The sequence below is a fragment of the Dama dama genome, chromosome 9 (genome assembly GCF_033118175.1).
Source record: "Dama dama isolate Ldn47 chromosome 9, ASM3311817v1, whole genome shotgun sequence".
Classification (NCBI taxonomy): Eukaryota; Metazoa; Chordata; class Mammalia; order Artiodactyla; family Cervidae; genus Dama; species Dama dama.
This window is the reverse complement of record NC_083689.1, coordinates 64,408,003-64,424,135: the sequence shown is the minus strand read 5'-3', so window position 1 is coordinate 64,424,135 and position 16,133 is coordinate 64,408,003. Positions and strand designations below refer to the sequence as shown.

Below are 16,133 nucleotides of genomic sequence, written 5' to 3'. Positions count from 1 at the left end.
ACACTTCTTACCCAATCCTGTAAAAATCTCTCTGGAAAATTTTGTACGTTACAGGTTTGTATAATCCTCTTTTATATTATCTTTCCCCCCCCTCCCCTTGCTGCCTCTGTGGTACATCCCAGACAAACGCTCTGAGTAAACTAAATTCCTCTGCTTGTACGGAACTGACCAATCTAGCAAGATGGCGGCTCCCACTGAGACACATAGCACGGGAGTGGCCATGTTGCCTCCTGAACAAAGCCGCCCAGGGTGCAGAGGGGGTAAAACTCCGCTGTACGGAACAGTGCACGCCGGGGAGCCCCGCACAGGAAGCGGGAGAATTCACCGCTATGGATGTGACAGCCGTCTTGGGTTGAGCCGTGATGGGCATTTCTGGAACTGCAGGTCAGAAGGCGGACATGTGTGGTGATGAGTGTCTTTTGGATTGGTAATGGGATGAGAGGGGTCCGTGAGCGTCAGTGATTGGAGACTGACAAAGTCACTAGGGTAGGTGTATGTAGGATTAGGGTTGGGTTTATTTGGGAGTCAGGGATGGGGTTAGCTGTAAGATTAGTAATTGGATAACGGTGTGTCAGTTATGGGATTATCTGTGGGATCAGAAATGGTGTGTAGGGGGACTGACTGGTGTGGACAGGGTCAGGGATCTAGGGGACTCTGAAGACTCTGATTGATGAGGGAGGCTGTGGACTAAAAGATGAGGGCATCCGTGTGGCAGTCAGTGATGTGGTGGGTATGGGGGAGTTCTGTGGAGTACGTGATTGCTAGGCCCCAGGATTCAGAGATTTGGAGGGAGAAGTAATGACCAGGGTGTCTTGGAAGATAGCCTAGTTTTTGTTTACATACATTAAAATTTCCACAGGTCATAGGCAACTTTCCAGGTCACATCCCTTCTCAACCTGTCACTATGCCCTTAACCTGGCAGCCCTAACAAAAATGATCATTCTGAAACAGTAACAAACAAGTCAGAAAGGATAGGATTATTATGAAAATTATGATTTTTGTCCTACCTCTATCTAAATTTATTGAAATCATTTTATATTTTATTCAGGAAACATTTATTGAACACCTGCTGGGTGCCTGGAGGTAAGTATGACTATTTCTCCAAATTGTTTCCTTACAGATCTATTTTGACAAAGCTTAGAATACCCCATATAAAACAGTATCCCTGTGGCAGGAGTACTCAGGTTCTCTGAACCAGTTAAATCTTGTCTACCTAACTCCTTGTGGGACTGAGAAGGATTTACCAGGTATGTACCTTCCTGTATTAGGGTATATTCTCTTGTATCAGTGGTCCCAACTTACTACCATTTTTATATGCAGACATCCATACTGTTGGAAATCAACAATAAAAGTTTAAACATATTGATTGGCAGGAGTATCTGCTGAGTTGCAAGGAAAATATAAGAGCTCTTGGGAGATTAGATGTTAGCTGCTTATTCCTTTCTGGGGAATAAGGGAAAAATTTCTGTTTTTGATTTGGTCATTGCTGGGGAACTTATCTTGGGGTGTGTGTGTGTGTTTATCTTGGTGTGTGTGTGTGTTGCCTTATGAACTCCTGCGAATGGAATTGCTAGTTAATGGTGGCGGGGGAAGGGGCAGATAAGTTGTTAATAAATCAAAAAGAAACATATCTTCACATCCATACAATTAAAAAACCTTGTTCAAGTTCTGTATGACCAAAGTATGTAGTTACAAGAGAGCTTACTTTACATTATACTTGCTGATTTTTCTATGAAGACCAAACTATCTTCTCCCACAGGTTTGGTTGTCATCTACCTAACTTATGTGGTTGTTGTTTCTAGACTGGTGAATATAGAAGCTGCATTTTGCAGCCGATCTGTGAAAATACCCTTCTGATCACCAATTTTGCCTTTTCAGGCATCTGCCATTTTAGAGGAGAGCTGAAAAAGATGAAGTCCCAGGTTAGTTGCTTTAATTTTTAATTTTTTAAATTTCATTTTTTGGTTCTAAGTGCAATCAAATGGAAAGTGAAGAGAGCTAAAATTTAGATCAGGGAAAGATAGTCAAAATAAAGGTCCAGACCTAGAAAGAATTGCTAGGTAATATGCAGATAATTTGGCTTGAAACCACTTTAAAAAGTTGGTGTACAGTTTTTCTTATCTTTTTGCTGACATCATCAGTTACATGATTTGCAGTCCTCTAAAGAGAAAGAAGATACATTTCCCATAGGAAGAAATTATTTCTTGCCATATAAAACTAAAACAACTTTCAGTTTTGGATCTTCCTTTCAGTAATGGGATATGCAGTGTTCTCACCAACCCTCCTGTGGTAAATGCAATAATAAATTTGTAACTGCATCATAGAGTGATTTCTTTTAGAAGGAAGTTATCATAGCATCATAGCCTAACTCTCTAACTTTATCCTTTAGAGCTGGAGTCATCAGACTGTTGCCTGTGGGGCAAATTCAGTTTTCTGTTTTGTAAATAAAGTTTTACTGGCAGCACAGCCATGTCATTTGTTTACATATTGTCTATGGCTTTTTTTGTACTACAGTGGTAGAGTTGGATAAGCACCATATGGCCTGAAATGCTGAAAATATCTGCTTTGCTGAAAAAATTTGTTGACCTCTGCTTTAAAGGACTAGATAGAGTATAGAGGCTTCCTGTTGTCCACTTTTATCTATCAACAAAGTCTAGATAATACAGAGTAGATACGTTTTGAACGGTCTTCCAAAATATTCATTTCTTTCAAAAAGTAGTTCTTATAATTGTCAGGAATTCCCTTGCAGTGGTTAGAGCTCTGAGCTTCCACTGAATGGGGCACAGGTTCAATCCCTGGTTGAGGAACTAAGATCCACAACTGAGTCATTTGTAGTCATGTGGATGGACCTAGAGTCTGTCATAGGAAGGACTAAGTCAGAAAGAGAAAAACAAATATCATATATTAATGCATCTCTGTGGAATCTGTTAATAGAAAGATGGTACAGATGAGCCTGTTTGCAGGACAGGAATAGAGATGCAGATGTAGAAAATGGACATGGGGTGGGAAGGGGAGGGTGAGACAAATTGGTAGAGTAGGATTGATGTATACACAACTGTATGTAAAACAGACAGCTAGCGGGAAGTTACCGTATAGTACAGAGAGCTTAGCTCAGTGCTCTGTGATGACCTAAAGCGGTCAGATTGGGGGAAAGTGGGAAAGAGATTCATGAGGGAGGGAATATATGTGTACATATAGCTGATTTACTTTATTATACAGCAGAAAATGACACAACATTGTAAAGCAATTATATTCCAATAAAAAAGATAATCATAACTTTATATGAAGTTTACCTTCTTGTATGAATAGATGGCATCTAAACAATTAATGTTAATAAATAAATAATTTTAAAAAATATATAATTGTCTTTCAAAGCTTTGGAAAGCAGGGGTCCCTGATGTTCTGAAGTTGAATATGTTCTGAAGATGAGTATGGATTTTTTATTGGCCCAATAGATTCAACTACCATGGCTAGTAACTTGCTTATTCCTTTAGGATTAAAGATTTGTATTTTTTCCATACAGTCCAGAAGTAGAAATCATCATTTTCACACACATCTATCTTTTCTCCCTCTAACACCTATTCCCCTTCCATCTCCTCCATCTCTTCCATTGTCTCAGTCACTCAAACTGTAAAAATTGCTTGTAACTGATACAAAAAATATAATTTTCCACTGATACATTTCCACTGATTATCTGCTGTATTTTACTTGAAATTAACAAAATTTATACATATATAGTATAAAGCATTCTAGTGTTATTGATAAAGCAAAATTAGAATGTTAGCATTATATTTATGAATTTTCTTATCAGAATGGATTTCCTCTCTTTTCTACATTTATTATCTTTCTCATGCTACTGTTCTTTAGATCACAAGAATATTATTCAAAGTGTGCAGAACCATTTTAACTAAGTATGAACTTTATTCTCTATAATTGTCATTCATTCCTTTTTAGCAGACATGTCTTGAATATTCAGTATATGTCACAGATGCTGGCTAGCTGTGAAATAACTCAAAATTTAGGCATGGTTCTTTCTTGGGAAGAATACAGAGAAAAATGGGGCAAACAGATGTGGAAACTAACAATAATACATAAAAGCTCTATAATAGACATGAGAGCAAGGAACTGTTATAGTGGAGAAGGAAGAGCAGCCGGCTTTATAGAGAAAGCAAGGATAAGAGGCTTAAAAAATGATTGAACTTTGGATCATGAAGGAAGTAGGACGAGGATGAGAAACAGCATTTGCAAAAGTAGAAAAGGCTGAGAATTTGAGGAAAACTAAAAGTTGGCGTAAAGCTTAACATTCAGAAAACTAAGATCATGGCATCTGGTCCCATCACCTCATGGGAAATAGATGGGGAAACAGTAGAAACAGTGTCAGACTTTATTTTTTTAGGCTCCAAAATCACTGCGGATGGTGACTGCAGCCATGAAATTAAAAGATGCTTACTCCTTGGAAGGAAAGTTATGACCAACCTAGATAGCATATTAAAAAGCAAAGACATTACTTTGCCAACAAAGGTCCGTCTGGTCAAGGCTATGGTTTTTCCAGTGGTCATGTATGGATGTGAGAGTTGGACTGTGAAGGAAGCTGAGCGCCGAAAAATTGATGCTTTTGAACTGTGGTGTTGGAGAAGACTCTTGAGAGTCCCTTGGACTGCAAGGAGATCCAACCAGTCCATCCTAAAGGAGATCAGTCCTGGATGTTCATTGGAAGGACTGATCTTGAAGCTGAAACTCCAGTACTTTGGCCACCTCATGCGAAGAGTTGACTCGTTGGAAAAGACCGTGATGCTGGGAGGGATTGGGGGCAGGAGGAGAAGGGGACGACAGAGGATGAGATGGCTGGATGGCATCACCGACTCGATGGGCATGAGTTTGAGTAAACTCCGGGAGTTGGTGATGGACAGGGAGGCCTGGCGTGCTGCGATTCATGGGGTCGCAAAGAGTCGGACACGACTGAACTGAGAGACTGAACTGAACTGAACTGACTGATTGTGAACATACATAATGGTGACATGATTAAAATCATTAGTTTACCCTCCAGAAACGTCTATGGTTCCACAGTTACCCAAGTCCTTTATTTCAGTGTCATGTCAATACTTTGTTTTGGCTTTTTCATAAATGTTTCCTGCATATTTCTTAAGTGTGTTCTTTTTCAATATTGCTATTATAATTGATGTATTTTGTTATATTCCTAGCTATTGCATATATGTAGGAGAATTGTTAGATTTAGAAGAAGCTAAGATTTCTTTTCTATGAAATGAGGAGATATGGTTAGAACCTTCAATAACTCTGACATTCTCTGACTCTCTAAATGTGACTCTTCTCAAAAATTTTTTATGGGTTATACTTTAAAAATCCTTCTCTATAATTATTAATAAAAGTCCTCCCAGCCAGGTTTTGTTGTTATTTTATAGTTTTTGGTATTTTTAAAATTAAAATTTTTCTTCATTCAGAATATATATATATTTCTCTTCTCCAAGACATAAGATATCATTGTATTATAATTGATATACTTTGTTATGACAGCTAGAACTGGCTTAGCCGAATACCAAAAACTGCATGGATTAAATGACAGAAATTTTTTATCTCACAGTTCTAGAGGCTATAAGTCAAAATTCAGCTTATCAGCAGGGTTGGTTCCCTCTGAGGGCTTGAGGGAAGGATCTGTTCTAAGTCTTTCTGTTTGGCTTATAGAGAACTTATCTTCTCCTCAAGTGTCTTCATTCTATGTGTGTGTGACTCTGTTCAAGCATCTCCTTTTTTTATGGATATCAGTTATATTGGGTTAGGGTCCACCCTAATGGCCTCATATAACTAATAATATTTGCAATGGCCCTGTATCCAAATAAGGTCACATTCTGAGGTTCTAGGGGTTAGAACTTCAACTTACGAATTTCCAGGGTATACAGTTCAGTTTCTCACATATGGATTCAACATTATTCTTTTCCTGTGAAATTTCCAGTTGTTTCAGTACTGTTCATTGGCTAATACATCTTCCTTTCAATAATGCTGCTTTATCACTTACTAAATTACCATTTGTATTAGGTAGGCATTTTATGATTTACCTTTTTTGTTTTCCTGTCCTGTCTGGCTCTTGTTAAAGGCAGGATTTGACATTGATTCTCCCAAATACTCTGATACAAAACTAAGTGTAGGTATAGTTTTGCATGGTATAGTAGAAATGAAAAGAATGATGACTTTAGATTGAACAGGAATATTACTGTTACAGGGATTAGTATCTTTCAAGGATGTAGCTGTGGATTTCACCCAGGAGGAGTGGCAGCAACTAGACCCTGCTCAGAAGACCCTGTACCGGGATGTGATGCTGGAGAACTATAGCCACCTGGTCTCGATGGGTAAGAGTGACTTCCCTGTGTCACTCAGACTTGATCAGTCAAGTACCTTTACTTACCAGTCACTATAGTTAGGTGGTTCCTGATGTGTATATAATGACTTTGATGATCTTAATACCTTCCCTGATGGAGGTCATTACTTTCTGAAGGTTAAATGAACTACTTCATTGTAGGCCTCCTTAAACTGCATCTTCTCTTTTGCCTTCTGTGCAGTCTCTCCCAATTCCTCTGATTTCTATTTAATAGGGCATCCAGTTTCCAAACCAGATGTCATTTCCAAGTTGGAGCAAGGAGAAGATCCATGGATCATTAAAAGAGACATACCAAATTGGATCTGTCCATATGAAGGTCAGACAGATTGGCGACTAGGTAAGTGAAATATCAGTTTGCTTGTTTTGTTTTTATTTTGGTTGATTGATGCCTGAGGCGTATGTTTCTATCCTTAATGAATTCTCTTACTCTTTGTTCCTGTGCTGAAAATTTAGTAGGCACTCAACAAATAATTAATCAATTAAATAATTGTGAACCTTTATAGGGGGTAGGTATTTCTTATTGATTCTATATGTATATCTTTTGTATTAAATGTATATTGTTTTATATATTTAATGCATTTTATGAAAAGGCTTAATAGGCAATAGAAGGCAAATTTCTTCTAAAAACACAGGTTACATTACAAAATTAAATGTCAAATACTGCTACTGTTTTTAAAATTTCAGAGAAAATTAGAGTCTAAAGAAATGCAACAGAATTTGAAAAGGCATTTTTCAGAGCACGCATCTGTAGCTGCTTTGAAAGATAAATTGAATATTGGTGATGAGAAAGGGAGGTGAAAGCAAACTGTTGATGAAGGTGGGTGAGAAGAATATATGAACAAAACCTAGAAGATAGGGAAATACAGCTTTTCTGGGAGAACTTTGCTAGTTTTATTTGATAATATATAGAAGGAACAGTGCAATTCAAGCTTGGATTCTTGGTGTGACTCTGCTACTGAATCCACAGCATGATTTTGGGTTTTTCTCTTGTTTATATTAGTTGTTAATTAGGAAAGTAGAATGAGAGGAGATAAAATATTTTGAGTACAGAAGAGACCTTGTTTCTTCAGCTAGAGGTGGCAGGATAATACTAGCCAAGTATATAGCAGATGGTTTATAAAATAAATGAATTTGAATGGTGAAAAGCATTTACACTCTGAAAGCAGGAGAAATGGGAAGATTCTAAAAGAGTAATCCAAGATTAGAGTGATAATAACTCAGATAGTTTTCTGTCTCCTTCAGGTCTAGTTTTTTCATGAATATTTCTCTTTAACATCTTTGTCTATTCATTCCCCTGATCATAGTGTATGTTTTACTGTCTTCTGAAATGGCATCTCATCCCTGTTTGGGTTCATCACCTTTATTAGATCAATCATTTTTTATACTCCTCTGTGTTCTGTTAATTATTCTTTATGACTTTTAAATTTTCCTTTCTTTTAGACAGGAAGAGTAACCTTGACAACCCCCAATCATGTATTTTGGGGTCTGTTTCCTTCCATAATAAGATATTGAAAGGAGTCACAAAGGATGGTTCATTATACTCCATTTTAAAAGTCTGTCAAAGTGATGGCCAGTTACAGAGATGTCAGAAAAACAGACTTTCCACGAAAGTAACAGTCATCAACAACAAAACAATGACTGTAGAGTCAGACTACAAATATGATGCACTGAGGAAAATATTTCAAGAGTGTATAGAGTCAGATGCTTCAAGACAAAGACCCTATAACTATGATGCCTTTAAAAAGAACTTGAAATCTAATATTGACCTACCTAGTTGTAATAAGAACAATTCAAGAAGAAACCTTGATGAGAGTTTTGGATGTGGAAAATCATTCATCCACAGTGTGGCCAATTCTAACCTTGAGAAGATTCACAATGGAGTAATTCCCTGTAATGATATTGAGCATGGAAACATTTTCAGCAAGAAACAATCCATTATTCATTATCAGAATGTTGAAACCAAGGAGAAAACCTGTGTGTGTGTTACATGTGGAAAAGCCTTTGCTAAGAAGTCACAGCTCATTGTACATCAACGGATTCATACTGGGAAAAAACCATATGATTGTGGTGCATGTGGGAAAGCCTTCAGTGAGAAGTTTCACCTCATTGTACATCAGAGAACTCATACTGGGGAGAAACCTTATGAATGTTCTGAATGTGGAAAAGCCTTCTCTCAAAAATCATCTCTTATTATACATCAGAGAGTTCATACTGGAGAAAAACCATATGAATGTAGTGAATGTGGAAAAGCCTTCTCCCAGAAATCACCTCTCATTATACATCAGAGAATTCACACTGGAGAGAAACCTTATGAATGTAGAGAGTGTGGTAAGGCCTTCTCCCAGAAGTCACAACTGATTATACATCATAGAGCTCATACTGGAGAGAAGCCCTATGAGTGTACTGAATGCGGGAAAGCCTTCTGTGAGAAGTCCCACCTCATTATACATAAAAGAATTCACACTGGGGAGAAACCCTACAAATGTGCTCAGTGTGAGGAAGCCTTCAGCAGAAAGACAGAACTCATTACACACCAGTTAATTCATACTGGGGAGAAACCTTATGAATGTACTGCTTGTGGGAAGACCTTCTCCCGAAAGTCACAGCTCATTATACATCAGAGAACGCATACTGGAGAAAAACCCTATAAATGCAATGAATGTGGAAAAGCCTTCTGTCAGAAATCACATCTCATTGGACATCAGAGGATACACACAGGAGAAAAACCTTATGTTTGTACTGAATGTGGGAAAGCCTTCTCTCAAAAGTCTCACCTCCCAGGTCATCAGAGGATTCATACAGGAGAGAAACCATACATATGTGCTGAATGTGGAAAGGCATTTTCTCAGAAGTCAGATCTTGTTTTACATCGGAGAATTCACACTGGGGAAAGACCCTATCGGTGTGCTGTATGTGGGAAAGCTTTCATCCAGAAATCACAACTCACTGTACATCAGAGAATTCATAGCAGTGGTAAAAATCATAGTGAACTAAAAACACAGACAAGCTTTCAGTATTAGCTCAATGCTTAATACATAACAGGAACTTGATTAATTCGATAACTTTGTTGACAGCATCTTTATAGAGAAAATTTTACAAGAGAATACATATCTGTAGTGTGGTGATACCTAACTCAGCAGACATGATGGAAAATAATTACATAAATGAAGGCCATTTTCACCATAGCATGTAGAGCTTTTAAAGTTATGAATTGAATGGTTAGTAGAACAAATTATGTATATATAATGTTGTCAAAGTACATATTCCTTATTATGCCCCATAACAATAAACATTGTGAAATTGCTAATATTAACTTGGCATCATTTTGGTCATATACATTAATTCCTTATAAAGGACATGAAGAATGCTTGATTAAAAAAAATCAACTCCAAGAAACTGCTTTAACAAGGAAAGGCTTGGGAGTTCCCTAATAATAGGACTCAACAATTTCACAGCTGTGGCCCAAGTTCAATTCCTGGTCAGGGAACTAAGATCAAGTTGCACAGTGTGACCAAGAAAAAAAAGTGGGGTGAGGGGCTTAGCATGACCCCTAAAGATACATGTAAAATTCTTATACAAAGATGGAAGGATAGGTTGATCAGATTCAGCAAAGGTGATAGTTGCACATTTTCCCATTTCAAGCATATAAGTTGATCTGTATTTTTGGAAGGATCCTTTTGAAACTGTTGCTTCTTGACCATGTCTCCTACTCCTCTTGAAAAGTCTATTTACTTTTCCTTACTGAAAATTTGGTATCGTAGAAAGACTTTGGTACTGAACCACATTGTCTGGGTTTTAATCCTGGCTCAACTACTCAAAAGATTGTAGCAGGCAAGCCTGCTTTACCTATCTGAATATTTTTTCTTACTGGTAAGTAGAAATACAGAGTAGAGCACATTTTCAGTTAACATGAGTTCTTTTTATCTTTTGTCCCTCAGTTTCCACTTGATTCCTTCACATTTCATGCCCACCTTATCTGTTTCTTGTATGGCTGAATTATCTATTATAAAACTGGATGAGAATTTCTGCAGGGGGAGAAGGCATACCTGACAGAGAGGGATGTGGAACCTGTGTGGGCAAATTTCTGATCTCATTATGAACACTGAGTTGAGAGCACTGACATCAGATATAACTGACCATTCATATCTTAGATAGAAGGTCAAAGGTTGAGCTACTCTGAAATTTCCTCTTGAAACATGTCCTAACTGCTCCTATGGAGGCATGAGAAAGACTAGGGATCATATTGAGAATATAGGGAAATTTAGTGAGGAGGGTGTTTTATATAGTGACAGCTTTGGACCTTATGTAGGTTTGAACAGTTTCACAGTTCCCACCTTATAGACTTCCCGTTTGATCCTTCCACCATCACAGCTCCCAGGCAGCCTCATTGATCTGATAATAGATTTCTATAAAATCTCATTTCAGATTTAGCACTTTGCCTTCTTGTTTAACCTTTACCAGTTCTTTTTCTCCCCAGCGTTTTACTAGAGGAGCTAGCCAGTACAGTTAGGCAAGAAAAAGAAATCATAAGCATATTCAGGTTCTACAGAGACTTTAAGTTATTGAAAAGATTTGAATACAACTAAATAAGAAAAAAAGCCAATTCTATATTATCTATTCCAGAAAAGAGGAGGGCTCCCTGACATACTTTATGAGACTACCATTATCTTGATGCTAAAGCCAGAGATACTACAAGAAAATTCTAAGTGACCAGTATTTTTCCTGAATATAGCCATAGCCATTCTTAATAGACTATTTGCAAATCAGATCTAGAAATATTTTTTTTAAAAGGTACATCATGGCCAAGTAGAGTTTCATTCAAGAATGCAAAGTTGGTCCAGTATACAAAGAAAAGATTTTGGTATACTTCCACATACCAAGAGCCTAGAAAGTATAACTATATGGTTATTTCTATATATAGGGGGAAATTATTTGACAAAAATTCCATATCCATTTAGAATAAAACTCAGTAACAGAATAAAGGCCAGCTTCCTCAAATAGTAGAAGGACATCTATAGAACATCTAAAGTTAGTATATTTAATAGTGAAAGACTGTTTGCCTCAAGATTGGGAAAAAGTTAAAGATGTCTGCTCTACTTTCCTTGGCGAATATTGTACTGGTGATCTTAGCCAGTGCAGTAGGGAAAGCAAAAAGACAGGGGGTGGGGTGGAATAGGTGAGTGGAGTATAGTCAGGAAAGGAAAATAAAATTGTCTTTATTTACAGACAACATGGTCTTCTACACAGAAGATTTCAGAAGCTATTTAAAATTCTAAGGACTTCCCTGGTGAGCCAGTGCTCCACACTCCCAATGCAGAGGGCACAGGTGTGATTTCTGGTTGGGGAACTTAGATCCTGCATGCCTCGTGAGGTGGCTGAAAAGTAGGTTAATTTTTAAAAATCTACTAGACCTGATAAATGGGCTTCACAAAGTATCTAAGTAAACAAAGAGATACTCTATATTTACAGATGAAAAGATTCAATATTGATAAGCTATGAACTTTCCTCAAATTAATCTATATATTTATTGCAATCACCCACAGAAAAGATCTCAGCAGACATTTGTGTAGAATTTGACAGCCAGACTCCAAAATTTATATGAAAATGTAAAAGACCTAGAATAAACAAGATATCTTTGAGAAGAAAGAAAACTCGTATTACCTGATTTCAAGGCTTATAAAGTTAGAGTAATCGAGTACATAGTGTTGTCATAAGAATAAATAGGTCAATGAAATAGTATAATCTAGAAATCAAACCACACATACAATAGATTTTTAACAAAGTTGTCAAGGTAACTCAATAGACAAAAGGTAGTCTTTTCAATAGACAATGCTGGAACATTTGGACCACTGGCAAAACATTTGGCAAAAACAAAACCAAACCCTTTGATTCCTAGTTCATACTCATATAAAAATCAATTTGAAAAAAATCATGAGCATGAAATGTCCATAAAATTCTCTTTATGTTATCTTTGCAGATGAATTCTTGACATACCTCCCCATGTTGATTCTTAATATTTTAGGTATCATTTTTGTTTTGTTATTGCCAGCTCTACATCATAATACTTACACACCAGGCACAGCCAGGTTAGTATCATTTCTATTCATGTAGTTATAGCCAGGAATTTCACCTTCCTCTTGTGCTGGTTAAGTCTCTCAATGTTTGAGTCCTTATCTGCAGTAGCCCCGGAGGGACCCATTCAATCATTTTGATGAGGACTTTCAGTGGTACAACATATGATGCAACTTGATGGTTCTGCATTCTTATGGCTGGTGCTCTAACTGAATTACAGAGGTTTTAATATGTTTCTGTGATAGGGAAATACTGAATTTCTGACTTGGTGAGGAGACTGAAAATTCATAGACTTCTCTAGGAAGTCATTGTTACTGTCCAGCAGCTAGTTTTGTGAATTTAGAGCTGTGAGGGATCTCAGGTAATCCTTGAGATGGTTATCCGGGATCATCTCCAGTCTCCTAAAGGACTGAACTACTTTCTCACCACCTGGAGCTTCATCACCTTGTTGGTAATAGGCAGCACACTCATCATGGCCTGTCTCTTTACCAGTGCATGCCATTGTCACCACAACCTCCTCTCAGAATCATCACCAAACTGAAGAACATCTTTATGCAAAGGCTGGTATCAATATTTTAAAGCCAGAAAACTGCTTTAAAGGTCAGCACACATTTTCCATCTTTAAAAGAAAAACAGAAAAACTGTCTTTAGTTCCTTTATACATAAGAGAAAATCGAGATATTAAGAGTAAAAGCAGAACAAAGAGTAACTTGGTTTCCACTCATCAGAAATCATAATTCAAACCCAGATATTCTGATGCCAGGGTCTATACACTTAACCACTGTGTTAGACTGCTCCTCTTTCCATTATAGACTCTTTCTTGAACTATTATTATTTTATGGGTTTTGATGCCTGCTCAAAGGTACTCCCCTTCTATTTAGCCAAATTTAATTATTGAAAAAAAATCTCCTTTAAAAGTCACTTTTAATTGATAAAGATTTAATTCTAATTTTTGATGTTCAGAAAGGAGCTCTCCTAAATCCTAGAAATGAGATAGCTTGTTGATAAACATGGAAATTGAATCATGGATTTTTAAAAGAGCTCAGAGAATCAGAATCTGAAGAACATAGGTAAAGCCATTGATACTATGCATTCAGTGACCCTCCTAAGTTCTGGCCCTCTAAAATTGAAACATCTAGAAATATAGTCCCTTAGGAACTGTGTCCTGATTGATACCCTGTTGCAGGTGGTACCAGCAGATACTGGCTCCAGATTTTGTTGAGATAATCAACAGGAAATTCAGTGCCTCATATTGCTTTGGGATTCCTTATGTAAGGAGATTCTTGGAGAGCTCCCAGATATGGCTGTCTGAAGAGTGTCACATCCACTATTGTACTTGCCAGAGGTAGGCCAAGCCAGTCTTTGGAGGGGTCATATGTTCATATAATGGCAAAACATGACCACGTACTTACTGTAAGACTTTTATACTATATATGAAGTGGTATATTCAGTTCAGTTCAGTTGCTCAGTCATGTCCGATTCTTTGCAACCCCATGAATCACAGCACGCCAGGCCTCCCTGTCCATCACCAACTCCTGGAGTCTACCCAAACCCATGTCCATCGAGTTGGTGATGCCATCCAACCATCTCATCCTCTGTCATCCCCTTCTCCTCCTGTCCCCACTCCTTCCCAGCATTAGGGTCTTTTCCAATGAATGAACTCTGCGTGAGCTGTCCAGAGTATTGGAGTTTCAACCTCAACATCAGTCCTTCCAATGAACACCCAGGACTGATCTCCTTTAGGATGGACTGGTTGGATCTCCTTGCAATCCAAGGGACTCTCAAGAGTCTTCTCCAACACCACAGTTCAAAAGCATCAATTCTTTGGCACTCAACTTTCTTTATAGTCCAACTCTTACATCCATACATGACTACTAGAAAAACCTTAGCCTTAACTATACGGACCTTTGTTAGTAAAGTAATGTCTCTGCTTTTTAATATGCTGTCTAGGTTTGTCATAGCTTTTCTTCCAAGGAGCGTCTTTTAATTTCATGACTGCAGTTACCATCTGCAGTGATTTTCAAGCCCCCCAAAATAAAGTCTGTCACTGTTTCCATTGTGTCCCTATCTATTTGCCATGAAGTGATGGGACCGGATGCCATGATCTTAGTTTTCTGAATGCTGAGTTTTAAGCCAACTTTTTCATTCTTCTCTTTCACTTTCATCAAGAGGCTTTTTAGTTCTTCTTCGCTTTCTGCCATAAGGGTGGTGTCATCTGCATATCTGAGGTTATTGATATTTCTCCTGGCAGTCTTGATTCCAGCTTGTGCTTCATCCATCTTGTGCTTCATCCAGCCCAGATATGGATCCTAATAAATTTGGAGCCTAATAAAATGAAGCACTTAGAAATTTGATGTTCTGCACCTAACTTAGAAAGATAAAAATGCTTATTTCCTTGTGATAAATCTAAATTCCCTTCTAACCTTCTGTGATACATTAGCTCCATGCTCTGAGGCACACTCTGTGGTGTCTGAGACCCTCATAAACAGCTTGGGGGGTGTGTGTGTTTGTGGGTTGTGTGGTGGGGTCGGGAGTGTCATGATTAATGATGATGAAACGTTCCCGTTCTTTCACACTAGCTGGGTTATTTTTTCCTTTTGCAGTCATTGCCCAACCTTTCCCTACGCTTGTCATTTTTCTGTAGATGCTGTGTGACAGCCCCATGAATCATCCCTTCATTGTATGGCTGTATGATCTGTTTGCCCTGCAGTGAATCATCAAGTCAAGCACTGTAGAATGGGGCTTCCTTCCATAAGATCTCCACTCAGCAGGGAGAATTGAGTTCAAAGGTTTTTTCTGAGACCAGTAAATTCCATAGACTCAGTCCTTAATTTGTTCCTTGGTCTTACCATACCCATGTAATGATCCACCTCTGCATAACTCCCAGATATCAGACACCTTCAAGCTCATCCAGTTCTGTGTACATAGGATGGGCTTAGTTTCTCTAGCATTCAAAAAACATTGTTTTCTGGAAAACAATCACATTGTCAAACACTTTCAGAGTGGGGCTGTCTTCTGCAGAATGGATGAAGTTGACTCAGGACATGCATCGATGCTTATGTCTATCAGTCTGAATTCAGCTCATTTCCACCGGCTGGAGAGTGAGCTGAGCGCTTACTGAAAATATGGGGTGAGGTGGCGGGGGAGGGTGTTTCTTTTCCAAGCCTGATAAAACTATGTTCTTCAATTCTCAGGTTTTCTGAGACCTTAACTCTCTACTTTCCTCTGGTCTCCCACTCACTAAAAACAGTTAGGGGTTCTGTGTTTCTTGCTGCTCCAGAGCCTGTTGCATGGAGAGAGGAAAGGGTAACTCGTGGTCCATTGTACATTTTAAGATCAACTATAAGAAGTGGAGAGCAATGCTTATTCTCCCAGCCTGTGTGTGTGTGTGCTTAATTGCTCAGTCATGTCTCTTTGTGACCCCATGGACTGTAGCCTGTCAGGCTCCTCTGTCCATGGAATTCTCCAGGCAAAAATACTGGTGTGGGTAGCCATTCCCTTCTCCAGGGCATCTTCCTGACCCAGAGATTGAACCCAGGTCTCCCACATTGAGGGCAGATTCTTTAACCTCTGAGCCACCAGGGAAGCTGTAACCTACATCAGGAATGTAAAGAGTTCTGGGGGTACAGGTGGAAGATTTTTCCACCCAAGTATTCGTGGTCATGGAGAA

General features: G+C 38.3%; 1 protein-coding gene across 2 annotated transcripts; it reads left to right on the top strand.

Annotated features, from left to right (window-relative positions):
• Positions 1 to 272: 272 nt before the first annotated feature.
• ZNF300 (zinc finger protein 300) lies at positions 273 to 9,698 on the top strand. 2 transcript variants are annotated; one of them, XM_061151755.1, is made up of 6 exons: positions 273 to 384; positions 1,049 to 1,083; positions 1,879 to 1,922; positions 6,236 to 6,362; positions 6,606 to 6,728; positions 7,832 to 9,698. In XM_061151755.1, exons 3-6 carry the CDS (start codon positions 1,911 to 1,913, stop codon positions 9,409 to 9,411), a joined length of 1,842 nt encoding a protein of 613 aa, XP_061007738.1. In that variant the 5' UTR covers positions 273 to 384; positions 1,049 to 1,083; positions 1,879 to 1,910; the 3' UTR covers positions 9,412 to 9,698. The 2 variants fall into 2 exon arrangements, with proteins under 2 accessions (XP_061007738.1, XP_061007739.1); XM_061151756.1 differs by lacking the exon at positions 273 to 384 and adding an exon at positions 440 to 486.
• The last annotated feature ends 6,435 nt before the right edge of the window (positions 9,699 to 16,133 follow it).

What these genes read in the sequence shown, in the direction of transcription:
- ZNF300 (XM_061151755.1), top strand. An exon ending in TAGCCACCTGGTCTCGATGG is followed by an intron (nt 6,363 to 6,605) that starts GTAAGAGTGACT and finishes TCTATTTAATAG; the next exon opens with GGCATCCAGTTTCCAAACCA. An exon ending in TCAGACAGATTGGCGACTAG is followed by an intron (nt 6,729 to 7,831) that starts GTAAGTGAAATA and finishes CCTTTCTTTTAG; the next exon opens with ACAGGAAGAGTAACCTTGAC.